This window comes from Geotrypetes seraphini, chromosome 9 (assembly GCF_902459505.1).
Source record: "Geotrypetes seraphini chromosome 9, aGeoSer1.1, whole genome shotgun sequence".
Lineage (NCBI taxonomy): Eukaryota > Metazoa > Chordata > Amphibia > Gymnophiona > Dermophiidae > Geotrypetes > Geotrypetes seraphini.
The window spans coordinates 131,200,373-131,228,285 of NC_047092.1; the positions used below are offsets into that span (position 1 = coordinate 131,200,373).

The 27,913-nt window shown below is 45.4% G+C and overlaps 1 protein-coding gene across 1 annotated transcript in view; it reads right to left on the bottom strand.

Annotated features, from left to right (window-relative positions):
• Nucleotides 1-27,913, bottom strand: part of GPC1 (glypican 1) — a 518,863-nt gene that overhangs the window by 58,842 nt on the left and 432,108 nt on the right. The window contains exons 4-5 of the mRNA XM_033958579.1: nucleotides 11,618-11,783; nucleotides 2,299-2,429 (exon numbers count right to left, since the gene is read on the bottom strand). Coding sequence (XP_033814470.1) covers nucleotides 2,299-2,429; nucleotides 11,618-11,783 — 297 coding nt within the window. The remainder of the gene's footprint in view (nucleotides 1-2,298; nucleotides 2,430-11,617; nucleotides 11,784-27,913) is intronic.

Below are 27,913 nucleotides of genomic sequence, written 5' to 3' on the forward strand. Positions count from 1 at the left end.
ATTCCTACTGGGGGAAGGCAGGATATACCCCTGTGTTCTGTTCTTATTTTATGTGGGCATTTTCTTGGTCCTTATATAATTCAAGTAGGAGAGATGTCCACTCCCTCCTGTCACCGTGACTCCCCCAACCCATGTCAACCAAACTTCCCACTCCCTCCTGCCGCTGCAATCTCCCCTCTGCAGAACTGACCTCCCCCAGCCAGGAGCCCCTCAAACTGACCCTCCCTTCCCCTTCCCCACTTTACCAAAAATCAGTAGGAGGGATTGCCCACTCCCTCCTGCTACCAGATGACCCCTGGCCCCCCTGAACCATCCACCACATCCCCGCACCTCCTCTAAATTAGGATGACAGCAGAAGGGAGGTCCAGTCCCTCCTGTTTGCAAGCCCACCACTCCAAAATGGCAGTCCTAACCCTTCCCAGTGCAACCTGGGATGCATGGGGAGGGCCCTAAAGGAGTTGGTTCAGATGCCTATGGTCCCTCCCAGGGGATACACAAGAAGGAGCCAAAGGCCCTGATTGGCTCAGACACCTAAGTCTCCTCCTCTGGGAGGGGCCTTAGTGTCTGAGCCAATCAGGGTCTTAGGCCTATCCCCAAGCTTCCCAGGATGCACCAGGAAGGAGAAGGACTGCCATTTTGGAGTGTCAGGCCTGCAAGCAGGAGGGACTGGGCATCCCTCCTGCTGTCATCCTAATTTAGAGGTATGGGGAGGTTCAGGGGATGTGTGTGTGGGGGGTTTATGGGGGGTGGGGGCATCTGGTGGTAGGAGGGAATGGGCATCCCTCCTACCAATTTTTGGTAAAGTAGAGAAGGGGGAGGAGAGGGAAGGGGTCAGTTTGGGAGGGTCCTGGTGAGGGGGGGTCAGTTTTACAGGGGGAGATTGCCGTGGCAAGAGGGAGTGGGAATCCCTCCTGATGATTTTTATTGAAGTGCGGGTGGGGCAGTTCAGCTGGCATGGGGGGGTGTTCACGGTGGAAGTATGAAGTGGGCATCCCTCCTGCCAATTTTTATTGAAGTGCGGGTGGGGTGGTTCGGCTGGCATGGGGGGGGGGTGTTCACGGTGGCAGTATGAAGTGGGCATCCCTCCTGCCAATTTTTATTGAAGTACGGGTGGGGCGGTTTGGCTGGCATGGGGGGGATGTTCACAGTGGCAATATGAAGTGGGCATCCCTCCTGCCAATTTTTACTGAAGTGCAGTGGGCATCCGTCCTGCCTCTATTTTGGTTCTGGGGATTGGTGGGTGGTGGGAGGGACTATCATGGGGACTCACTTTTTTTTAATGGGGCATATATTGTGTGGATGTAACATATGCAAAACATCTGTGCCATTAAAAAAAGGGGAAAAAACCAACAGCTGAGTGGCAGGAGTCTTCCCCAAACTAGCTCTGCACATGTGTCAAAGTCACTCTCACAGCGACTGATCGTGTGGGATTATGGCGAACCTCCACTCAAATCCTTTGCATGCAAACTTGTTGGAACATCGATTGCTGTTTCACAATTGGCCAAAAACTTGGCCCATAGTGACCCGCATGGTCTTAGCAACCTTTTTTTGTGCATCTAGCCCAAGGACAATTTTTATACAACTAACACTGTAGAATCCAGAGGTGGATGAACTGGGAAAACAAGTGCCAAACATCTGGAATATCCATACCAATGAATGCCAACCAATTCTCTATATAGCTCTTGAAATTTGATTCACTATGACTTTTGCCCTCTTCTGTGACAATGCTCACATGCCTATAGTGCCTTGAATAAGAACATAAGAATTGCCATACTTGGAGATACTGAAGGTCCATCAAGACCAATATCTTGCTTTCTACAGTGACCAACCCAGGTCCTAAGTACCTAGCTAGATCCCAAGTAGCAAAACAGATTTTGTGCTGCTTATCCTAGGAATAAGTAGTGGATTTCCCCAAGCCATCTCAATAATGTCCTATGAACTTCTTTTTTAGGCAATTATACAAACCTTTTTAAAACTCCGCTAAGCTAACTGATTTCACCATATTTTCCAGAAACGAATTCCAGAGTTTAATTCCCTGTTGTGTGAAGAAATATTTTCTCCGGTTTGTTTTAAATCTACTATTTAGTAGCTTCATCACATGGCCCCTAGTCCGAGTATTTTTGGAAAGAGTGAACAAGCGATTCACATCTACCCTTTCCACTCCACTCATTATTTTTATAAACCTCTATCATATCTTGGTGATTACGTGCGATGTCAAATTGCATGATAATAACAGGAACAACACATTACCAATTGAATACTGGGCTAGCAAGCAATGAAAGCAAGGAATTGCCTTACCTTGGCTGTAATAGATTCTTTGTTTTCTTGCATACTGGAGATTGCTTCTGAGATCTTGGTGTGAATCGAGCCAATTACACTGTCTATGTTGGATGGGCTATCAAATCTATCCGCTACCAGCAGCATTGAATCTAATGCAGAGACAGAAATATCTCACTACTACAAATCTGGACTAGGTCTGCACATATGAAAATGCTTGTTGTCATTCTTTGGCTCGGTCTTGCTTATAAAGGAGACCGTGGCTTTATGGCATCTGAGCATCCCTGAGCAAAGAAACAGTTTACTGGTAAGCCCTCTTTATTGTGGCTGCTAACAGTCTCAGCTATTAACCATCTATAGTAATCCAACAAGAGTTCTACTATTTGTAAACTTAATCCTCTTACTGTTCTGAAGAAGCCTTGAAATACAAAGACCCAAATAGAAGCATTTTGTCAGTTTAACGTAAGTCCTCTTGACATACACAAAGAAAATAGAAAGCCATTACTTCTGAAGGACTTTAAAACAGGGACGTAGGAGGAAAGGACTGGGCTTTGCATCTAACAGAGAACAGCTTAATATAAATGCTGTGACTGCTGGCAGAACATGTTTCTTTTCCCTTGGTTTCTACTGAAGATTTTATTTACAGAAAGCTCTACTAAAATGGCGTGTCATTTATATCCAGTGGTTTGTTGTTTTTTTTTTAAAACTTTTTAGAGAGAACAGTTTCTCTGCTATGCATAATGCTTCACAAAACCTAGACCTGTACTAAATTAGTAAGGAAGGTAATTCAGTCATTTTAAGTCTTTGATATTTTCAAGCTTTCCTCACCCAAACTGGAACATTCCTCTTGATTTACTTCCGACAAGGGTACTCCTGTTTCATTTCTTAATTAAGCTACATCAGGGGATAACCTTGTGTTTCTACATCCCACATTGTGCCACACTCATCTCGATTGTTTTCAAAATGGCCTACTATCTCCAAGCCTGATTAAGCAGCCCTTTAAACTCAGTTTGAAAAAAAACCAAAACAACAACAACACCCCAGTCATTCTGATTCCAGCAGAGAGAGGGGGAAGGGAATCAGCTGATTGTCCTTCCTCTCTCCACCTGAGGATTTGCAGCTTAACTGAGACCTCACCTACTACCTCCTGGTAGATTTCTATCATAGTTCTCAACATGGCTTTAGGCCAAAGCACAATACTGAATCCCTTTTCCTAGAGTTACCATCAATGGCAAAGACCTTTCTTAGCAAAGACAAGCAAACTGTACTGTTGCAGTTTGATATCGCAGCAGTATTTGATACAATCATTCATTATTACTTTTAAAACTAGAAGAACTAGGAATGTTTGGGTTAGTGTTGAAATGGTTCACAGAATTCCTTAGCAAGAGAACATAGTGAGGAAAGATCATAAAAAATCTCAAATTTGGGATGTCTTCTGTGGGGGTTCCCTCTTCCCTCTCCATGTCAAGTTTATAGGAAATCACTCTTCAAATCCACCTTCGAATTTCAAGACCCAAAAATTTGGATCTGCCTCCCAACCTGCTTACATCAGACCTCCTCCTATCTTCAGTTTACGAAGGTACTAAAAACGCATCTGTTTTCATTACAGTCTTGCTATGATTCATAGTGTCTTTGTTGCTAACCTTATTAATCTCATTTAAGTTACAAAGATTCCCAGTTGACATTTGTGGGGTATAAGAAACAATATGGTATGGTAGAAACACAAGGTTCTCCCCTGATGTAGCTTAACTAAGAAGCAAAACAAGAGTACCCCTATTGGGAGTAAATCGAGAGGAGTGTTCCAGTTTGGATAATGAAAGCTAGAAAATTTAAAGAATGAGATAAGTGGTTTTGGATATTTATTGGAACATTTCTTAAGAGGAACTATTGGTAATATAGCCACTGAAACAGCTTGAAGCAATCTGCTTGAATAGCCATCGCAATTTAACAGCTTATTATTGTGGACTCTTATTTAGAAAAGCACACATTTGGGAAGCAAAAATACTAAGACTGAATATTTATTTTCAAGTTATGTGGAATTTTTTTACAGACCCATAATGATACAGGCTCCGATGGACATTTTATAAGTCTGGGAGCTAAGCTATTGAGGCCTGTTTTTCTCCACTTTGTCTTTATAATTTATTTGTCATTTTTGGTGTGTATGGTGGGCCCAGTAATATCAACATAGCAGCACATTTAGGTTTATATTGGTACTACTTTATCATTGCAGTGGTCTATTGTATTAATGATTTTTCCCTGATTCTATATAATAATTTAGAATTAAAAAACTAACAAACCCTAAATGTATGCACTCAGGATGAAATATCCTCTAATGCAGCCTGTTCAACGAAAAAGTTCATAAGGGACAACAGTGCTACCACAGGACATGTGTCATACCTCCAGTTGCTTTCTCAGTGACTTCAAGAGAGTATTTTAGTAAGAATTCAAATGATCTGTAGTTTCAGTCATTCTAGATTTTTTATTTTTTTTAGTACTATGGGAAAAAAGGGCAACATCTGGAAAGTCATCTATACTAATTCCCATGGCATAGGAAAGTTCTGGATCTAGAGGCAGTAACAAAAGAGACTGACTTGGATATGGTGGTGTTCATGGAGATGCAATCCACAAAAACACAAGACTAGAATATGATAATATTGGGTAATAACCAATCCAGCAAAGACAGGGTAGGAAGAAAGGAAGAATGAATGGTAGAGGACACAGATAAAGATTTAATCAAAGGCATTCATACTATTGCTATGAAAGAGGAAATGCTATTGTTAGACAATTTCAATTTGCCAGATGTGGTGTAGGACATGTAGTGTAGAAGGGTCATCTAGAACTAGGGAGATCCTGGATTTTCTACAAGGAGAACTGTTTCAGCATGGAACCCATATAAAAGAGGACAATACTGGACCTGGTGCTTATGAATGGGGGAGTGTTTCTGATGTTTCAGTGGGTGATTATCTGGCTTCCAGTATTCAGGTAAAGGTGGAGATGGCATACTTAGAGGTGAGGGTCTACCAGGAAAACTAAATTTAGCAGATGGGGGAACATCTCAAGGTGTGGTAAGCCGGATCGGACTATATAGGGGAAGTAGAGAAGCAGTTGGCAAAACTGAAAGGAGATATCTTAAAGTCAATAAACAAATCTTTTCCAGAGAAGGGAAATTGGTAAAACTAGAGAACATAAATTGAGGTTGAGTGGTGGTAGACTTAAGAGTAATGTTAGGAAGTTCTTTTTCATGGAGAGGGTGGTGGATGCCTGGAATGCTTTCCTGAGGGAGGTGGTGGAGAGGAAAACTGTGATGGAATTCAAAAAGCATGAGATGTACACAGAGGATCGCTAATTAGAATATAAATGAGTAAACTTTTACAGTCCAAATCCAGCAAAGGAGATGGTTTGGATTGGCCGGAGTGGGCTTTGGCAGCAACTCCAGTAGTTGGAACCTAGGGACAGTACTGGATAGACTTCTAGGGTCTGTGGCCCAGAAATAACAAAGAAAATTTTTAAAAAAAAATTAATCATGAAATTGTATGTGGCAGACTGGATGGACCATTCAGGTCTTTATCTGCTGTCATTTACTATATTACTATCAGGCTCATAATAAAAATCATAGACATCCAAAAAGCATCCTAAATTGGAATTTGGATGTCCTAATATCCAGGACGTCAACATGCCAATAATTGAAACCATCTTTCTGTATGTCTAGCAAGGCGTTCCATCCTCTGTACGTTCAGAGCCTGAGATTGGAGTGATGGAAGCACGGTAACTCTGTTTAATGGTCACGTGCAAATGGAGAGATTAGCAAATGGCCATTAATTGGGAAAATGGAAATGCCAACTATTTTCCAGTTGCAGTGCAAGTGGACTTAGTGCACAGGAAAGACATGTATAAGTGATATGCTAAGGCCACAGATTTAGCAAAAGGACCCCTGAGAGAAGCTGGTAAAGTTGTTAGGAAAGTAAAGTAAAATAGGGAGGAATTAAGACCTTTTTTTATTTTTTTCATATTAGCGATAGGAGATAGTGCAAGAGCAGCATGACAAGACTCAAGATTTAAGGGAAAGAAAGTAGAATTGCTTAGAAATTATTTCTATTTTGTGTTCAAACAGTAAGGGCAAGAAGATGGACCTCAGAATACAAACACAAATAGGAACAGAAGTGAGGAGGACATTAACCTCATCTTTTACTAAGAGTTCCCATGAGCATCGGAAGCAGTGCGGGCCATTCAGCGTGGCTCTCTGCACTAAAAACTGCTAGCACAGTTTAACAGAAGAGGCCCTTAGTTCACAAAGGGAGCCCAAATCATAGACAAGAAACTGAAAGATAAGATGAACACACCTCCTAGCACTGTTCCAATCAGAGACAGGCAACACATGGAACTGAGCATAAATATCCCAGCACCACTAGCCAAAAGGGAGGAAGGATTCTAAGCAGGCCACCAGTTCCCAGCAGAAGCTACCAAGGAAGGCAGCCACAGTCTAAGCCCTGCTGGATTTTAAACAGGAAAGAGGTCCAGTATCTGCCACAGGTACCAAACTGAACTTGAAATTCCTTGCTCAGAGACAGTAGATGAAAGCAGTTTTGAATTAAATGTTCATAGAAATGGACTCAGAGGCTGAATCCATAGAATGTTCAAGTAATGGAGTAGGCTGTGATTCTATGGAATTATAAAGGGGCTGAAAACTTGCAGGAATGCTGTATGGAAGACTGTTTAATGGTTGTGCTGCAATGCAGATAAAGGTATATAGGACAAGCCCAGGATGGCTGAAAGGTTTGCAACTGTGAACACAGCCAGAAGCTGGGTATTTGGCTTGAAGGGGAACTTAAAAGTAGATGGGTAGTTATCTCTAGAAGGTATACGTTTTGCTTTTCAAAACTGGTGCAAGAAGGGACTGGATCTACCTGGGGAAAACCTTAATGAAGGGAAGCATGCTATGCAAGTGAACATTGCTGTGAATTCTGATGTGGCTTAATGAAAGACTTTTAATACATGACCTGCAGGGTTCTTGGGCGGGTATAGTCCATCAGATTTATTCAGGGAGGCTGAACCTACTCCTCTGTGCTAAGCAGATAGGGAACAGAGGAAGTATTGTAAGGTTTTGGGGTTTTTTTTTCCCTGTATCTTACTAAGGGAAGATAGTAGAAACAGTTAAAAGCTGGATTCCCCATTTTGTATTTTGGTTGAGGCCTATGAGAGATGGCTTGTGTTTAATCCACAAACTAAATTTTGGAGAACTGGGGGAAATTGAGGCCTGCTTCCAGAGCAGAAGGAGGGACAAAGGAACTGAACTGTGGAACTCCTACCCCCAGGAAATATAAGCACTGGCTTAAAGAAGCTAATCAATTTTTATTTTTATTTTTTTTTTGGGGGGGGGGGGTTAGTTCTATTTTGGTTCTTGGCTAAGTTGGTGGGGCAAGTGTCCCAAAAGCTGGAAGCCAGAGAAACCAGGCCCAGTGGGGTGGAACTGAGAATAAAGTCCTCACATGAAGGCAAAAATTTTGCTAGCCAAGATATGTGTGGTGTTCTTATGAGCATGTTTGATTTATAGTTTACAATAAAAAGACAGTTTTGAGCAAAGCAGAAGTGAATGGAACTCTTTTTCTGTTCTGTTGCATACTAGTTTTACACTCCCCCGCTCGGTCTGATTTACCTGTGATCAACCCTTGGTGGGGCTGTGCTCTGCTTATACCTGGTCACAACACACGCTATGGGGTTGAAGCTACTCCACACATGTTGCTACACACCCAAGAGACTATGGGCCTCTTTTACAAAGTAGTAGCGGGATCCCCTATCGATGCTTTGTTAAAAGGGCCCTATATGATTTCTAAGATCATATTTTTATGTGTTTTGTAGCTCTTTGGAAAGAGCCTGTTGCATATGACTTGATATTCTTGCTTAAATACCTTACATAATACGTCATTTTGTGAGCTATTGTGAATATAATATTTTTTGAAATATGTTTTATTTCATTTATTGTTTTTTAGATTTATTTATGTTTTAAACTGCTATTTTAGAATTGCTCCTAACACAGCCCCTTGGTTAGGGAAAAACATGCTCCACATTGGGCATTATTGGTAGGACCTGCCTTATTAGATTAAAGTTAATGTGAAATCAAAACATCGGGCTCCTTTTACTAAGGTGCGCTAGCATTTTTAGCGCATGCAAAAGATTAGCGCGTGCTAGCTGAAAAATTACCACCTGCTTAAAAGGAGGCGGTAGCGGTTAGCGCGCACAACATTTTAATGCGCGTTAAAACCGTTAGTGCACCTTTGTAAAAGGAGCCCATAGTTTCTACTTTTTTCTTGGATTATCAATAATAATAAAACCCTTAGCCGCGCATGCACGATTGAAATTCCGTGCCTGCGTACTTCCTTGCCTCCGTATGCGCAGTAGAAGGAGCCTGCGGCAGTTTCCCCATCGCCCTCCCTCGGCAATGTTGCATGCCTGCAGCCAGTAACTCCCCCCTTCTGCGAAAAGTAAAAGCAACCACTGCCGTGTAAGAGAAGGGGGCTGGGGGCAGAAAAGGGGATATGCGCGAGAAGGAGGCTGTAAAAGGGACATGTGAGAAAAGGGGGCTGGGGCTGGAAGCTGAAAGGGAAAAGATGGGAGAAGGGGGCTGAGGGGGGTGGCTAAAAAGGGGTTTGGAGCTGGGACTGAAAATAGGGGACATGTGAGGGAAGGAGCCTTTAAAGGGGGGTTCTTGGGAATGGACCAGGGTCCAAGCCACACTTCAGAAGCAAAAGGGGTCAAAATAGAAGGGAACTAGAGCCTGAAAAAAGGGGGTAGGTGGGAGAACGGGGCTGGAGCTGGGGTCAGTATTGTAAAAAGGGAACATGTTTGGGAAAGGAGCTGGGAGCTGACAATGGGGATGTGTAAGAGAAGGAGGCTGGAGGCAGAAAAGGGGATATGTGTGAGAAGGAAGCTGCAAAAGGGACAGATGAGAAAAAGGAGCTGGGGCTGGAGGCTGAAAGGGAAAAGATGGGAGAAGGGGGCTGGGGGGTTAAAAAGGGGTTTGGAGCTGGGGCTGAAAAAAGGGGATATGTGAGAGGAGGCTTTAAAGGGGATTCTTGGGGGAAAAACTTGGTGAAGGAGGTTGTTAAAAGAAGACAGTTCAGAGAAGGGGGCTGGAGCTTGGGACTGCAAAAGGTGAGTTGTAAGAGAAAGGGTCTGGGTCTGGATTTGGGGGCTGAAAAGGAAGACAGGCGTGATAAGAAGAAAGGGGCTAGAACTGAGGGCTGGAAGAGCAAGTATGAGAAGGGGTTAGGGTTGTGGGCTATAAAAAGGGAATGTGTGAGAGAAGGGAGCTGGGGATGAAGGGGGCTACAAAAGGGGACATGTGAGAGAAAAGGGACTGAAGCTGGAGGCTAAAAAGGCGGCATGTGAGAGAAAGGGGTTGAAGATAGGAGCTGGAAGAATAAGTGAAGGTTGATGGCAAAAGGGGGAATGGAGATGGAGTTCTATGGAGGTGAAAGACAGAGAAAGGGGACAGATTTTTAAATTGATAAAAAAAGGTGGAAATAGGGAAGGTAAAAGGGGAAATGGGAGCCTGAATATGGAGGTAAGACATAGGAAGAATAGCCATACTGGATCAGACTAATCTGTTCTAGCACCCGTTAATGTAACGGGCTAAAATACTAGTTTAATAATAATGCTGTTAACTACATTAGCACACATTAACACAATAACATATTGACCAATATTCAAAGTGGTTTAAGTTTGCAGGAGAGGGTCCTGCCCACTTAAACCGCCTAGCGCCGCCTAACCACTAATATTCAGTTGTATTTAACCAGTTGGCACTGATGAATATTTACAGTTAATGGCTGTGTCAAAACCGGCTAACTTGTGGGTGCTCTGGAGGTAGAACTGGCCCTTATGCTGTTAAGGGCCAATATTCAGCCTTTTGGCGCATAAGAAATCCATTTAAATTGGGCCACATAAATATCAGTCTTACCTTTAAGCAATTCAGCTTATGTGGTCAAGGGCTGAATATTGCACTCAACTACACAAGCTTAAGAGGCCAACCTAGAACTAGGTATTCGTTGCTGGTGTTCCCAGACTGAATATCCAAGAATATAGCTGGCAGTGGACATAAAAGTTGAACGTCTGCTTGAGATGCTTCAGGGATTGATTGATTTATGGTTTTATATCCCACCATCCCAGGAGAGCTCAGACCAGGTTACAAGTTTACATATATATTGAAGTGTGTTTATACAAGGTGATGGCAAACAGGCATGGCAGGTCATTGCCTGGCAGAGATGGCAAAACATTGCCAACAAAGCATGGCAAAAGCATAACATGACAAACATAGTGTGGCTAACATAGCATGGCAATCATAGTATTATATATACAAGCATAGCATGGCAAACAAAATATGGTAGATATATAAGTGTGGCTAAGGTAGTATGTCATAACAGTATGATATGTAACATGATAGAACCTAACGGGGTAGACATGGGATGGCAAATATTGTGTAGTGGGCATAGCATTAGAATTTGTAGCACTTAACCACATAAGCTTAAGCTGTTCCTTGTGACCCTGAGCAAGTCACATAATCCTTCACTGCCCCAGGTACACTAGCTAGATTGTGAGCCCACCGGGACAGAAAGGGAAAATTCTTGAAATGTGTAAAACACTTTGAGTGTGGTTGTAAAACTACATAAAGGCGGTATATAAGTCCCAGTCCCTCCCCCCCCTCTTATAAATTTGCCATATAGTGCAGTTACAGTTATCCTGCCACTGTGATTGGTTAAACCTAAATGACTGCATCAGGCCACACAGATTGCAGGCCTACAGCTATCCAGTTAGATTCAATATGTGGTTAAGGGCCCTTTTTACAAAACCATGGTAGTGATTCCCCTGTGGCAAATGCACCAAAGCCCATTCAGTTCCTATGGGCTTTGGTACATTTGCCATGGGAGAATCGCTTATCTTGGCTTTGTAAAAGGGGCCTTAAGTCTGCTGAATACTTAGGGCTCCTTTTACAAAACCGCAGTAGAGGCTTCTACCGTGGGCCAGTGAGGTAAATGCTCTGACGCTCTTAGGAAGTCTATGAACGTCAGAGCATTTACCTCATCAGCCCGTGGTAGAAACTTTTACGCAGTGTTGTAAAAGCCAGTGTTATTTTTTTTAAATCCACATAATCCCAGTGATGTGGATTTGTTTTCTTTGTCTGGATGAAGACATTTTTTAAATTTCCTATTATGCATTTGGCAATTTATGCAAATTTTATTATGGAGTTTAAAAAATGCACATAAACTCTTCTGAATCATTTTAATGTTGATCTACCTACTGGCCAAAGAGAATTTTGGTTCAGTAAAGTAGTTGTCATAACTCTTACCAATAAGGTTCTTCCATTCAGTATCTAGATCTGCTTGGTTTGCAAGGCAGCCCTTCAGCACATTTCGGCAATAGTTGGTGCATGGCTTAAGGAGGGGCATTCCTCGGCAGAGTGAGCAGTACATCAATTTCATATTGGCACGAGTGCATTCGTGGCTCAAGGATACCTGAAAATAACAATTACAATTGGTACTCGCAAAGCAAAAATGGAAAGTATAGGAGACATTTTTAGTCTGATGAATGTTAACAACCAAATACAGATCCTGGTACAGATCCTGAATGCCTTTCTTACATTTTTTTTTTTCTTTTGGTTTGGTTTATCTGTATTTCTATAGAAATAAGTACTCAGCATGATTTCATTAGATTTATTCTAATTCTCTAAATAGCAAATAGTTATAGCAAATAGCAAATAGTTATAGAATAGAAACACTTATATGGGTAACTTAATTACTTAATTGATCCTTGGCTATCACTTAATTGGTGATAACTAAGCATAATTAATAATAATAATAACAGCTTATATACCGCAATACCGTGAAGTTCTATGCGGTTTACAAAGATTAAGCAAAGGTACAAATAGATTGACTTTAAGAGGGGAGGAAGAAAGAGGGTTAATAGGACAGGAAATCCATTTTTGAGGAGAGAGTGAATTGTTATCCACTTGGAAGCTATTGTGAGAATATTGCAGAATATAAATAAATAAGAATAGAATAAAATAAAATAATTTGCAGTTCATGACCTTATTTTATAAAGCTAGTTAAAGGTCAGAAAATTATTGGAGTAGGATCACTCTTTTTTTAAGTTAAATAATTTTTATTAAAATTTGCATATAATACAATACAATGCATTAAAACTTGAATCAAATGTTTATATAAAAGATAATAAAGAAACATTACAGTACAAACGTCAAATAACAATACTCAATGCTATCATAGATACATAGGCACTGCTAAGCAAGATTATATAATAGGCACCTAAGAGTGCACCTAAGACATGTGATAGGTGCCATATTTATAGGTGCCCGTTACAGAATCTGGCCCTAAGGCCTCATGAGTTATTTCTGTGTTAACCAGTTAGCTCGTGGTAATGTGGATATGTTGATTATCATAGGAATGCCTACTCTCCACCCCCTGATAAGCCCCTCCAGAAAAAAATGTTAAAATAGTTTTAGCAGACGAGTAGCATGCACTAGGTTGGAACTTATTGCGGTAAGCCATTTTAGGCTAACACTTATCACAACTTATTGAAAGGTTCCAAAAGTCAGAAATATAATTCCTTTGAATATCAGGCCCAAAGATCTGTAACATGTCAATAAGGAAAGTGGCATGTGAACCCTGGTTTCCTGACTAACCCCATGCCTCCTAAATCAATTGGATTAAATGACTCAAACGTTATGCTGTGTTAGTGCTACATTTAACAACCTCTCCAGAGCAGGGACTGTGATAAAAGCAGTAATATAGCTTTTGTAGTTGAGGAATATATGCTGAATGATTTTCAAAAGACTTAACCATTTAAATTTAGGGAGGTGGCTACTTTTGTCTTTTTTAAAATTGGCCATCTCTGAATGGACAACTAACTGGCACAATTGCCCAAGGCACAAAATTTAGAGGGAAGTGGATTAACTAAGCCATAGACAATATGGCATTTTACTACATTTCATTTTACAGTGAGAATCACTAACCTGCAGTAACACAGTACTGAAGTTAGTGACTCCTGTGGTAAAAGAATAACTCAACCTGCAATCAACCTGGCATGCTACATTATTAAGATCTAAGGGCTGATGCTCTACAGCAAGACCTACCCTGTGGGCAACAATCAACCCCCAGCAGGGATCCGTCCCCAAACATACCCCCAGCTCCACAGACGGCTACCTCTCAAGGACTTGTTGGCTCTTAATTTACAAACCCTATTTGCATTTGATATGTTCACAAAATGGTGCTTAAACATTTCTCTTGCATAAACGTATAATTCTCCATTTCACAATGCTGGCGATATGCATTTAACAAACCATGCAAAGGCAAGAGGGCGTAACAAGTTCAATATTAAGACACAGGAGGAGAGAGCTTATTCAAGACTAAGGGGCTCATAATCGAAACTTAAACACATCTAAAAACCCACCCCAGTCAGCACTTAGACGACCTATAATACAGGTTGTCCAAGTGCCGATAATCAAACCGACTTTCTGGATGTATCCAGGGACTTTATAGGTGTCTGAATGCCACTGTGCGCCCAGAGCTAAAAGGGGTGTACCTGAAGGAGTGGTTAGGATGGTATTTGGGCAGGATGTGGACCGACCTAGACTTAGTCATCCTGTAGGGATAACTGAATGTTTCACAAGACTTCCTGGACAAAACGTATACTTTGTGAGTTAGACAATATAAAAGCAGGTATAAGTACCCCAAAAGTATCCAAAGTGATCAGATAACCACTGCAGAGACATTGTAAAGACCCCCACACACTCCCCCAGTGATCACTAACCCCCTTACACCACCACAAATATCAGTATAAAAATATACATACCTGTCTCTGGAACATCAGCACCTGCTATAGGAAAACCTAGTAGAGCTGCATACAGGTGTCTTAAATAGCCTGGGGGGGGGGGGGGGAGAGATAGTGAACCATAGAGAGGAGGGCCCAAGCCCATAAGCTACTCTAACCACTACATTCATGGTGAGCCCACCAAAACCCTACTGTAAACATAGAAACATAGAAGATGACGGCAGAAAAGGGCTACAGCCCATCAAGTCTGCCCACTCTGCTTACCCACCCCCTGTCTATGCCCTAATGACCCAATTTCCTTATCTTGACCCTCGTAGGGATCCCACATGGGTATCCCATTTATTCTTAAAGTCTGGCACGCTGTACTGCCATATAGGTGCCACATGCAGCCATAAGGGCTATTGGGGTTGTAGACAGGTAGGTATAGTGTTTTTTGGGGGGCTCACCATATCCTATAAGGGAGTTCTGGTAAGAGTTTTATGTGGCACCCTTTTTGTGAAGTTCACAGCAGTGCCCTTTAAGGTGCCCCACTGCTCTGTTGCCATGTCTGGGTGGCCAGTCTATCACAATGCTAGCCACTCCCATGTCAAAATGGTCTTGTTCTGGGCATTTGGGATACTGTAGATTAATTTTTGGTTGAAAATATGGTATAAAGATAGACATACTGGTGGTCTGGACGATCAATGGCCTGGATGTCCAGATAGACATTTTTTGGAAAAAAATATTCTAGATGTATTTTTCGAGAATGGACATTTTACCACTGCGACATACATCCAAATTGGACTTAAGACGTTTCTTTTGATTATGTTCCTCCACATGTTCTAGACTTCAAAATAACTAATTTTGTCAAGATGGGGAATACTTCAAGGAGGAATTAGTTGGATGAGAACAGATGAAGGAAATAGAACAGCATTGGGCAAAACTGAAAGGATCTATTTCAAAGACAACAAACTTTTGTTAGAAAAGTACATAAAAGTAAGAGGAAAAGAAGGCTGTTTTGGTTTTCAAATGTAGTAGCTGAAAAGTTAAGGGAAAAAAAGGTTAGCCTTCATAAACATAGTAACATAGTAGATGACGGCAGATAAAGACCAGAATGGTCCGTCCAGTCTGCCCAACCTGATTCAATTTAAATTCTTTTTTTTTTTTCCTTCTTAGGTATTTTTGGGCAAGAATCCAAAGTTCTACCCAGTAGTGCTGCCAAATTCAGAAAAAAAATTTTCGATTTGATTCAATTCAGCCTATTGGATTGGTTTTTCGATTCAATTCGATTTTCCTGCCCAATTGGGTGTTTTTTTCAAACATCCTGGTGGGTTTATTTTATAGCCTCTTCACCCCTTTTGCCTTCTCTGAACCACATTGGCGCTGTGGTGTAAACAAAATAAACAAAAAAAAAACTTTTCCTCTCTCTGTTAAATCCTAGCTCACGATTGCGGTCTAACACCAGCTCTGGCAGGATACACGTTTCAAATCTGACATATTGTAATCACAAAATGGAAAATATTAGTTTTTCTACCTTTTGTTGTCCTGTCATTAGTCAAATCTTGTTGGTCCCAGACTCTGGTTGTCTTCTGATAACTTGCTTGACAGGGTCTCCTTCTTTCTTCTTTCTCCGTGCTAACCATCCATCTGCCATCTCAGTCCTCCCCTTCCATTTTCCCTTCCCTCCCCCGGACGTCTGGCATCTTTCTTTTTTTTTCGTCTCCATCCACAGATCCACCTTTTCTTAACTACCATTTCATCCAGCATCTCTCCCCCCACCCCAAGGTCCACCATCTCTCCCTTTCTTTTCCCAACTACCTTTCTATCCAGTATCTCTATCCCCCCCCCACACCATCCCTTGTGTCCAACTTCTCTCCCTTTCTGTTCCTTCCCTCCCTAAATCCTATTGTCCATCATCCCTCTTCCTCTCCTCTATTTTCAGACCCATTTTTCTTCCACCCCTAAAGTCCAGCATATGCACATATCTTTGAATCCCCCTTCTTTCTCTCCCTCCCTCCCTCCATGTACTTCTATACCAGGGCCCCTCTCCTCTGGTCTGTCCCCCCTGAAGGCCTGCACCTCCCCCCTAAAGGCCTGCACCCCACCCCTAAAGGCCTGCCTGTCCCCCCTGAAGGCCTGTCCCCCCTTGAAGGCCTGTCCCCCCCTTATAGGCCTGCATCCCCCTGAAGGTCTGCCTGCCTGTCCCCCCTGAAGTCCTGTCCCACCCCCCACCCTGAAGGCCTGCTTGCAGGTCCCCCCTTGAAGGTTTGTCCCCCCCTGAAGGCCTGCACCTCCCCCTGAAGGCCTGCATCCCCCCGAAGGCCTGCCTGCCTATCCCCCCTGAAGGCCTGTCCCACCCCTCACCCTGAAGGCCTGCATGCCTGTCCCCCCCTTGAAGGCCTGCATGTCCCCCCCTGAAGATCTACAACCCACCCCTGAAGGCCTACACTCCACCCCTAAAGGCCTGCCTGTCTCCTCTGAAGGCCTGTACCCCCCCTGAAGGTTCTACCTTCCATGGAAGGCCGAACCCTCCCCCCCGAAGGACTATACAAACCCCCCCCCTTGGAAGGCCTGCGTGTTCCCCCTGGCCTCCGGAATCAATTCTCCTAATTTCAGCAGCCTGCAATAAGATCGCTGATACTAGCGATCTTTGCAAGCTGACATACGGCTTAGGAGCTCTTTTCTCTCTGCCGCGGTCCCGCCCTTCTCTGACGTCAGTCAGTCTTCAAGTCTTCTTATGTCCTTCGCCTGATACGGTCTCCAAAAATGAACACAATACTCCAAGTGGGGCCTCACTTGGAGTACAGGGGCATCAACACCTTCTTCCTTCTACTGGCTAAGCCTCTCTTTATACAGTCCAGCATCCTTCTGGCTGCAGCCACTGCCTTGTCACACTGTTTTTTCGCCTGTAGATCTTCGGACACTATCACTCTAAGGTCCCTCTCCCTGTCCGTGCATATCAGTCTCTCACCTCCCAGCATATACGGTTCCTTCTGATTATTCTGATAAATTGACAGGTATTACAGAAAGAGGAAGACAAGCAAAAATACTTCAAAAAAGCAATGGGTGGTTTTAAAACCTGTCAGAAAAGCAAAGATGCAAATAGGAAAAAAAAGTTAGCCAATATGGTAAAAATTGGGGACAAGAAGTTTAGACAAGACGTTTATTAGGACATAATTAGAATCAGAAAATAATATTAAATATTGAACTAAGACCAATACCGTGCAGACTTGCACGGTCTGTGTCTATTGTCACAATCCGTCCCCAGTGGCTCCGCTCATTCCAGAGCTGCCGGTGGCTAAACCTTATACAGCCATTCAGCGAGCTAACCACGGGGATAGGATTGTGACTAGTCCCAGGAAAAAAGGTACATTTCCCTTTAACTGGAAGCAGGCTGAACTGCAGGGAGTAGAGGAAGGAGAGCAGAACAGCTCAGAAGAGCCTGAGAGGGACCTCCCTCCTCCTGTTCACTCCCAGCTGAGGCCCATGGTGAGAAATGTAAAACAAGCTAAGCAATCAAGGCAGGTAACTCCTCCCCCTCAGAGAGCAGGGTGTGTTCGTTTGAACAATATAGAGGCTGCTCTGAGGAGAGGAAAGTTAGTTGGCCCTGAGCCAGCTCAGGGAAGGGTCTCTCCTGACTATATTCCTGACTGTGAGGATGTGACCATGATGGAAACTGACACTGACCTTGTTGCCAACCAGCCAGCCCCACCTGAACCCATGGAATGGGTAGAGAGCCTTGGACTGCCTGAAGATACGCTCATGCAATAAAGATAAGTGGCAGGTCTGAAGGTTTGGAGCCGTTCTCTGTTTATTAGAACCCTGTTGTGCAGTTGTGCTGTGTGTGAGAAAGTGCAGGGACTTGTGCTGGGAAAAAAAAAAAAAAACGTTTTTTTTTTATTGTTGTTTTGTAACTCAAGTGGCCTGAATTGGGGATGCATTTCTGTGACTGTGAGGGAAGTAAATGTCATAACTTTTGGGGAGAATTCACTTAAGATCCAGGTCGGGATAGTGGGGCCATTATTGGCATTCTGATACTTCAGAAAAGTAATAAGTGAATTCCTTTACTCCCCTCCCCCACCAACAGTTTCTCTGTTGGATTCAGCCCAGCTTTAAACTTGCTGAGCTTAGAGGCCCAGAACTTGAGTGAGAGTGTGTAAGGTTGCTTTATCTTCCCTAAGGTAAAGACAAGCCCACTACAGTTCTGTTTGCTATTTTTGGATGTAAATGATACTTACCTTAATTGCCTGATTGAAGGTAGCAGTGGCAACCCATTCCAGTGGGTCCACTCCAGACTTTATTTTTGGTTATCTGTGTGCAGCATTCTATTTGGACTTTGGGGTTTTTATGAATGCTTAAGGGAGACGTTGCTCCCAACTTCGGTTCAAGGAATAAAGGAACTTTGAACAAGTGAACTGATTTGTTTATTTTTGCTATTTTGCTTCCTGACAAGAAAAGATATTCCAGCAGGACTTCCTTCCTTCATCGGAAGCACGTCGGAGTTGCGCTCGGGTGAGCAGAGGCCGGGTTACGGCAAATACAGGTACCGGCTTCTGTCACATATGGTATCAGGAGTGGGATAAGCGCCTCCTGCTGGACATTGTGAGAATTGGAGAAAAAAAAAATATTTTTTTTGTTTGGGAAAAAAAAAAAAAAAAAGTTTTTGGACTTGTGAATAATTTGTTGTTTTAGCTTGTTATTTTAGTTTGTTGTATTGGTTCCAGTCTGAGCAGAGCGGAGTTCCGGAAGTCTTCCGACCGGGGTGCAGAGGAAGCAAGTGGCTTGGCTGACCCAGATGCACCAGTGAGGAACCAGAGTCGGAGGAGGCTGAGGATCGATATAAGAGGACAGAAACGCAGCTATACGACTGGGGGCCAAGGAGGCCTACAAACAAAAGGCAAAGACTCACCTTGTGCTCTGGTAAGAGGCTTGACCAGGGGGGTGAGGGAGTTTGACTACACTCATATAGTGGTACCGCACTTGGGTTGGTCTCTCTCGCTTTGTTTCTTGTAGGTTAATCAGCAAGATGGACCAGCAACAGCTGATAGCGTTCTTGACGGCGGAACGCCAGAAGCAAAGTGAGGACTTACAAGCAGTGCTAAAGACCAACCAGGAGTTATGGTACCGGTCTCAGGAATTATCTCGGCGGCAACACGACGAGATGGTGCTAGCGATGGGGGAGCAAACGCAAGTACTGTCTAGAATTTTGCAGAACCCATCGACATCTGCAGGCAGTGAGCCTGGACATAGTAATTTGCCACAACCCTCAGGAGCAGCTAACCCTCTAGCCACGCTAAATCTGTGTAAGATCACACCAGCGGATGCGCCGGATGAATTCCTATCCGCGTTCGAGAGGGTAGCTACTGCTGCTGGTTGGCCTCAGGGTCAGTGGGCTGTAAGGCTACTCCCATGCCTTGCAGGAGAAACCCTGTCTGCTTATCAGACACTAGCCCCTGAGGTAGCTAACAATTATCAAGCTGTAAAGACACATATATTGGAGTACTTAGGCTACACTCAAGAGCATTACCGCCAGCGGTTTAGAGCAACCCTTATGCAGGATAAGGAAAGGCCTAAGGCACTTGCTCAAAAACTGTCTAAGTTGGCTGAGAGGTGGCTTAGTCCATGGCTTGGGGATGCCCGGGCTATTGTATTAGAGGTGATCAGGGAGCAGTTTCTGCAATCCGCTCCCAAGAATTTGAGGGGCTGGGTGCAGAAACAGGGCTGCAAAACCTTAGCCCAGACCTTAGAGGTAGCAGAAGCCTATTTGGACGCCCAAGGCGCCTATGAGGAGGGAAAGACAACCACCCTACCAGGCCTGGGAAAAGCTAAGGACAGCCGAGGTCAGGACCCACCTAGGAAAACTACAGGGTACCCTAGGGCGAAGGAGCCTGTCCCTGAGAAAACCCAGAGGTGCTATCGTTGTGGGAAAATAGGGCATACCCAGAAGTTCTGCAACCCTAAAAGAGAGCTGATGGTAACGCTAGGAACACATACCCAGGTTCCGGAGGCTTATAGAGCTACAGTCTCAGTTGCCGGGAGAATGGTGGAGGCTCTGGTAGACACAGGAGCGGATCAATCCATGATGTCTACCCCATGTTATAGGAAATTGTTTCCCTCTGAAGCCGAGCATAAGGGGGAAGAATCTGTGGTTATTAAGTGCGTACATGGAGACAGGGTAAGGTATCCTCTCCGTACCACGACCATATTGAATAAGGATAAGGTAGACAGGGTCAAGATAGCCATAGTACCCGGCGCACCCTACGACCTCATATTGGGTCGGGATTGGAAGGGTTTAGAGGGGTATCTCAAACCTAAACAAAGCCTAGTGAACACTCGATCCCAGGGACCCCTTTCTTCAGCCGGAGAGGAGGAACTGGGGAATATATTTCCCTTTAGGGGGGAGGTAATAGGGGAGGCAACCCAAAGGCCGAACCGAAGCTCTAGGGCACAGAACCGCAGACAGAGGCAGCAACGGAGCCAGGCTATGAAACAGGTTAGCACAGGCAAGGATATTCCCTGGTTACCCAAGGAGGTGACACAGGCATTTCCTACTTTCGCCGCCGAGCAGAAAGCGGATGCCTCTCTGGCAGAGTTCTGGAAACAAGCTTCCCAAACCCCTAGGTCCCCAGTGGGCTTTAAGGTAAAACAAGGGTTATTGTATAAACTCACATTGGGGAAGGACTCTAACTGCAACACGGAACAGCTAGTAATTCCTCAAGGGTTCCGGAGGATAATAGTGGAAACAGCACACGATCATCCGCTTTCTGGGCACAAAGGAACGGAGTCCACGGAAACTCAGGTCTCCCAAAGATTTTTTTGGCCAGGCCTCGGTCAGGATGTAGCAAGTTTTTGCAAATCTTGTCCCACCTGTCAAAAGCTCTCATTGAATAGACCAGCTAAGGCCCCGTTAATACCTATACCCAGAATAGGAGAACCCTGGGCCCGGGTGGCTATGGATATTGTGGGTCCATTGGAGAGGACTCCAAGGGGATACAGCTACATTTTGGTGATAATGGACGTGGCCACTCGGTATCCCTGGGCCTTCCCGTTACGGAAAACAACGTCCTCAATACTTATGAGGGAGTTGATGAACCTCTTTTGTATGATGGGGTTCCCCCGGGAGGTCTTAACGGACCAAGGGAGCAATTTCCTGTCAAAAGAGATGGAGAAATTTTGGCAAGGGTTCGGGATCCGCCACCTTAGAACGACTGCTTATCATCCCCAGGCTAACGGGATGGTGGAAAGGTTCAATCAGACATTAAAGCAAATGATTAAAAAGGTGGTGGGCTCCGAAAAGCGAGATTGGGATCTTTTTCTGCCCTTAGTTTTGTTTGCCGCGCGTGAGAGAGTGCAAGATTCCTTGGGGGTAAGCCCTTTTGAGATGATGTTTGGGAGAGTCCCTAGGGGAATATTGGATGTGGTTAAGGATCAGTGGGGCTCCCAAGGAAGCGAGGATATGAATGTAGTGTCCTACTTAGCCCAGCTAAGGAAAAAATTAGAACAGGTGGCCCAGGTGGGCAAACATAATTTGGAGTGGAGTCAAGAAAAACAAAGAAAGTATTACGATAAGGGGACTCGGGTTCGTCACTTGAACATAGGGGATAAGGTCCTGGTTCTGATACCCACGGACCCTCATAAATTCCTAGCAGAATGGAAGGGACCCTCCACGGTGATAGAGAGAGTGAATGAAGTGGACTATAAGGTCAGGGATGAGGCAAACCGCGTTCAGACTTTCCACATAAATCTCTTAAAGCCCTGGAGGGATAGGGAAATATTAACCATGATAGCGGAGCAGAAACCCGACGACGACCTGGGCCCACAAATAGCGGACATGGACCAGAATGAAGGGGTCAATATTGGGACTGAATTGTCCACCAGTCAGGCCAGACAGTTGGAGGCTTTGGTGCAGGCTTTTGGGGATGTATTCTCGCCAATCCCGGGGCGGACTGAAGTGGTCACTCATGAGATAATCACCACACCAGGGAAGGTCATCCGGGTGAAGCCTTATAGACTCACAGAGGGAAAGAAAGAACTGGTTCACAAGCTGGTGGAGGAGATGCTAACACTGGGGGTGATCGAACCATCCCAAAGTCCTTGGAGCAGCCCGATTGTTATTGTTCCAAAGGCTGATGGCACCCCCAGGTTTTGCATCGACTTCCGTCAGTTAAACGAGGTCTCGCAATTTGATGCCTTCCCCATGCCCCGGGTGGATGACCTCTTGGATCGGTTGGGTCAGGCCCAATTTCTCTCCACGTTAGACCTAACGAAAGGGTATTGGCAAATCCCGCTATCCCCATCGGCCAGACCAAAGACAGCCTTTAGTACACCCCACGGGCTGTACCAATTCAGGCGCATGCCCTTCGGCCTTCATGGGGCAGCCGCAACTTGCCAAAGAGGAATCACGGAGGTCCTAAGGGGGCATCATAGTTACGCAGAGGCGTACCTTGACGACATTGTGATTTTCTCTAAGGATTGGGCCCAACATCTGGTGCATGTGCAAGCGATACTGGAGGCCCTAAGAAAGGCAGGGTTTACAATCAACCCAAAAAAATGCTATCTAGGGCAAAAGGAGGTAAAATACCTAGGGTACGTGGTAGGCCGAGGGCAAATTAAGCCTTTAGTGGACAAGGTACACTGCATAAAGGAATACCCCATCCCTAGCTCCAAAAAACAGTTGAGGGGGTTTTTGGGTCTCCTCGGGTACTACCGCAGGTTTATTCCAGCATTCTCTACCAAGGCCGCAGTCCTCACGGACATGCTAAAAAAAAATAGTCCGGACACCTTACGTTGGAAGGAGGAGGGAAGGCAGGCCTTAACCGAGTTAAAGGAAGCTTTGTGCACTAACCCGGTGCTCATAGCAATTGACTTTAAGCGACCGTTAATTTTACAAACCGATGCGTCGGGAACAGGGTTGGGGGCGATATTAAGCCAAGAGGTTCAAGGGGTAGAACATCCAGTCCTCTTCCTCAGCCGCAAGTTACATCCTAACGAAAGGAGTTATGCCACGGTGGAGTTGGAATGTCTGGCAGCCAAATGGGCTATGCAAACCCTTGAACACTACTTGCAGGAAAGAGAATTTACCTTAGTGACCGACCACGCAGCCCTGAAGTGGCTGAACACTATGCGAAATAACAACGCAAGGCTAACACGATGGTACTTGGCACTGCAAACGTTTAGGTTCAAGGTTTTGCATCGCCCTGGCAAGTTAAGTGTGAATGTGGACACTCTGTCTCGTATGCAAGAGGATAGTGAGTTGCCCCGGGAAAATAGGGACAATCAATCCTTAAGGGTGAGGGTATGTCACAATCCGTCCCCAGTGGCTCCGCTCATTCCAGAGCTGCCGGTGGCTAAACCTTATACAGCCATTCAGCGAGCTAACCACGGGGATAGGATTGTGACTAGTCCCAGGAAAAAAAAGGTACATTTCCCTTTAACTGGAAGCAGGCTGAACTGCAGGGAGTAGAGGAAGGAGAGCAGAACAGCTCAGAAGAGCCTGAGAGGGACCTCCCTCCTCCTGTTCACTCCCAGCTGAGGCCCATGGTGAGAAATGTAAAACAAGCTAAGCAATCAAGGCAGGTAACTCCTCCCCCTCAGAGAGCAGGGTGTGTTCGTTTGAACAATATAGAGGCTGCTCTGAGGAGAGGAAAGTTAGTTGGCCCTGAGCCAGCTCAGGGAAGGGTCTCTCCTGACTATATTCCTGACTGTGAGGATGTGACCATGATGGAAACTGACACTGACCTTGTTGCCAACCAGCCAGCCCCACCTGAACCCATGGAATGGGTAGAGAGCCTTGGACTGCCTGAAGATACGCTCATGCAATAAAGATAAGTGGCAGGTCTGAAGGTTTGGAGCCGTTCTCTGTTTATTAGAACCCTGTTGTGCAGTTGTGCTGTGTGTGAGAAAGTGCAGGGACTTGTGCTGGGAAAAAAAAAAAAAAACGTTTTTTTTTATTGTTGTTTTGTAACTCAAGTGGCCTGAATTGGGGATGCATTTCTGTGACTGTGAGGGAAGTAAATGTCATAACTTTTGGGGAGAATTCACTTAAGATCCAGGTCGGGATAGTGGGGCCATTATTGGCATTCTGATACTTCAGAAAAGTAATAAGTGAATTCCTTTACTCCCCTCCCCCACCAACAGTTTCTCTGTTGGATTCAGCCCAGCTTTAAACTTGCTGAGCTTAGAGGCCCAGAACTTGAGTGAGAGTGTGTAAGGTTGCTTTATCTTCCCTAAGGTAAAGACAAGCCCACTACAGTTCTGTTTGCTATTTTTGGATGTAAATGATACTTACCTTAATTGCCTGATTGAAGGTAGCAGTGGCAACCCATTCCAGTGGGTCCACTCCAGACTTTATTTTTGGTTATCTGTGTGCAGCATTCTATTTGGACTTTGGGGTTTTTATGAATGCTTAAGGGAGACGTTGCTCCCAACTTCGGTTCAAGGAATAAAGGAACTTTGAACAAGTGAACTGATTTGTTTATTTTTGCTATTTTGCTTCCTGACAAGAAAAGATATTCCAGCAGGACTTCCTTCCTTCATCGGAAGCACGTCGGAGTTGCGCTCGGGTGAGCAGAGGCCGGGTTACGGCAAATACAGGTACCGGCTTCTGTCACACTATGTATGGCCGTTTGGTGGGGAATGGGCTGGGGAGGGCTTCAGTGGCTGGGAGGGTGTAGATGGGCTGGAGTAGGTTTTAACGGAGATTTCGGCAGTTGGAACCCAAGCAAAGTACCAGGTAGAGCTTTGGATTCTTGCCCAGAAATAGCTAAGAAGAAAAAAATAAAAAATTTAAATTGAATCAGGTTGGGCAGACTGGATGGACCATTCGTGTCGTTATCTGCAGTCATCTACTATGTTACTATGTTATTAGATATGTAAGTAATAGGAGGAAGTGTCAAAATGTCTAATAAGCTAATAAGAAGCTAATAAGGATAAATCTGAATTGTTTAACAATTATTTCTGTTCTGTATTCATGGAGTAGGGCCACAGAAAGCAAATGCTAATGGGAATGGACAAATTCTCAGAAAACTTTGTTCATGAGGATCTAGCTAAACTAAAAACAGACAAAATGATGGGGCCTGATAGGATACATTTGAGGGTACTCAAGAAACATGGCGAGGTTCTGACAGCTCCATTGTCTGACTATTTCAATGCTTCTTTAGAGTCTGGAATGGTCCTGGAAGACTGAAGAAGGGTGGATATGGTCCCTTTACACAAGGTAAGAAGTAGGCTGGGAATTACAGGCCTGACCTTAATGGTGAGTAAACTAATGGAAAATACATGGCTGAGGGGGGATAAGATCGAGGTCTACAAAATTCTGAGTGGTGTATAACACGTAAAAGTGAACCAATTTTTCACTCTTTCAATAAGTACAAAATATAGTGGTGAAGTACTTCTATGTATAAAAGAACGGGACTTGCAAGTGATCGTATCTAATAATCTTGAAGTAGCAAAACAGATAGAAAAGGTGATAGTCAAAGCTAGAAGAATGCTCAGGTGAATATATGACAGGAATAGCCAGTAGGAAAAAAAGAGGTGATAGTGCCATTGTATAAGTCTCTGATGAGACCTCATTTAGAATATTGTGTTCAATTCTGGAGCCCTGTGGTGACATGGAAAGAATGGGAATAGAGATGCTAGACCTGTAGATGAGGAGAACTAATAAAGAGCAGCTTAAGTGGGGCATGCGTGGGGGGCTGGTGCTTGAAGGGACAGAGGTGCTGTGCCTGCGAGGTGGGGGTGGAGGGAGAGGAGATAGGTGCCTGACCTGTGGAGGACTGGAGGGAGAGGAGAGAGGGGCTGAATTTGCAAAGGAGGGGGCTGGAGGGAATGAAGAGAGGGGTTGGACCTGCAGAGGAAGGGGCTGGAGGGAAGGGAAAGATGAGGGGGCTGGAAGGAGAGGACAGATGTGCTGGACCTGCAGAGGAGGGAAAGAGTTGCTGAACCTATAGCGGAGGAGGCAGGAGGAAAGGGATAAAGGGTGTTGGACCTGCAGAGAAGGGGACTGGAGGGAAGAGAGAGTGATGTCAGGCCAGGGGATGAAGGAAGAAGGTGTCAAATGGGAGATGCCCCTCTGTGTCCATATGTCATCCCCATACATCAATACCTGACATGGAGGGTGGGGTGGGGAAATATGGGAATAGAGAGACAATGCTGGACACAGAAAAAAGATACTAGACATGGGGAAGAATAGGAGCACAGAAGGGAGATGCTGGTCATGGGGGGCATAGGGACACAGAGGGGTGATGGAATGTAGGAATATGAACACGGGAGATACTGAACAAGGAAATATAGTGACATAGACAGAAGATGGATGATGGATATGGAGAGAGAAGAAATGTCAGATAGAGAGATGATCCTGGCAAATGAGTTGAGAAGACAGAGAGGGAAGTAAAATCCAGAGAATGGGACCACTATGAAATGAAAAAATAAAATGACCAAACAACAAAAAGGTAGATAAAATAGTTTCTATTTTGTGAATAGAATGTACATCTTGCCAGAGCTGGTGTTAGACATGGCTGGGGCCTAGGATAGAAAACTGGAAAGGGACCCCAAAATCTATTACTAGGCTGGCTGAGTTGCCTCCAGCAGGCTTGGGGCTCTTTCTGGTCAGGGAGCCAAGCCTAGTTGCACTCAGTGGCGTACCAAGGGGGGGGTGGGAGGGGCGGTCCGCCCCGGGTGCCAGCCCTGAAGGGGTGCTCCTGGCCTTGCCATTCAGTCCCCCCACACCCCCGAAGGACCGCTCGCCCAACTGACCTTCCTGCAACACCTGTGAAGCAGCAAGCAGCAGGATCGCGAGGTCAGCTATCCCTGCGCTGCTTGGGCGCTGCTTCCTGCGCTGCGGTCCCCACCACTCCTCTGACGTCAGAGGAGGGGTGGGAACGTGGCGCAGGAAGCAGCGCCCAAGCAGCACAGGGATAGCTGACATCGCGACCCTGCTGCGGCTGCTTCATAGGTGGTGCAGGAAGATCAGTGGGGCGAGCGGTCCTTCGGGGGTGGTGGTGGTGGTGATGGTGGGGACTGAACGGCAAGGCCGGGAGCATAGGTAGTGCTGCTTCATTGGTGGTGCGGGGAGGCCAGGAGGGCGAGCGGTCCTTCGGGGTGGGGCGGGTGGGCAGGCAGGCAGGCTTTCAAGGGGGAGGGGGGTGACAGGCAGGCAGGCCTTCAAGGGGGGGGGGACAGGCCTTCGGGGGGGGTGCAGACCTTCAAGGGGGAGGGACAGGCCTTCAAGGGGGGGCAGGAAGGCCTTCAAGGGGGGACAGGTCTACAAGGGGGGACAGGTCTACAAGGGGGTGGGCAGGCCTACAAGGGGGTGGGACAGGCCTTCAGGGGGGGTGCAGGCCTTCGGGGGGGTGCAGGACTTTGGGGGGGTGCAGGCCTTCAAGGGGGGACAGGCCTTAAAGGGGGGGACAGGCCTTCAAGGGGGGGACAGGCAGGCAGGCCTTCAAGGGGGGGACAGGCCTACAAGGGGGGGGGGGCAGGCCTACAAGGGGGGGGACAGGCCTACAAGGGGGTGGGACAGGCCTTCAAGGGGGGGGACAGGCCTTCAGGGGGGGTGCAGACCTTCAAGGGGGGGACAAGCCTTCAAGGGGGGACAGGCAGGCAGGTCTTCAAGGTGGGGGGGACAGGCCTACAAGGGGGAGGGACAGGCCTTCAAGGGGGGGACAGGCTTACAAGGGAGTGGGACAGGCCTTCAAGGGGGGTGCAGGCCTTCAAGGGGGGACAGGCAGACCTTTAAGGGGGGACAGGCCTTTGGGGGGGACCCTGGTTTAGAAGTACACGGAGGGAAGGGGGTGTTCAAAGAGATGTGCATGGGGGGGGA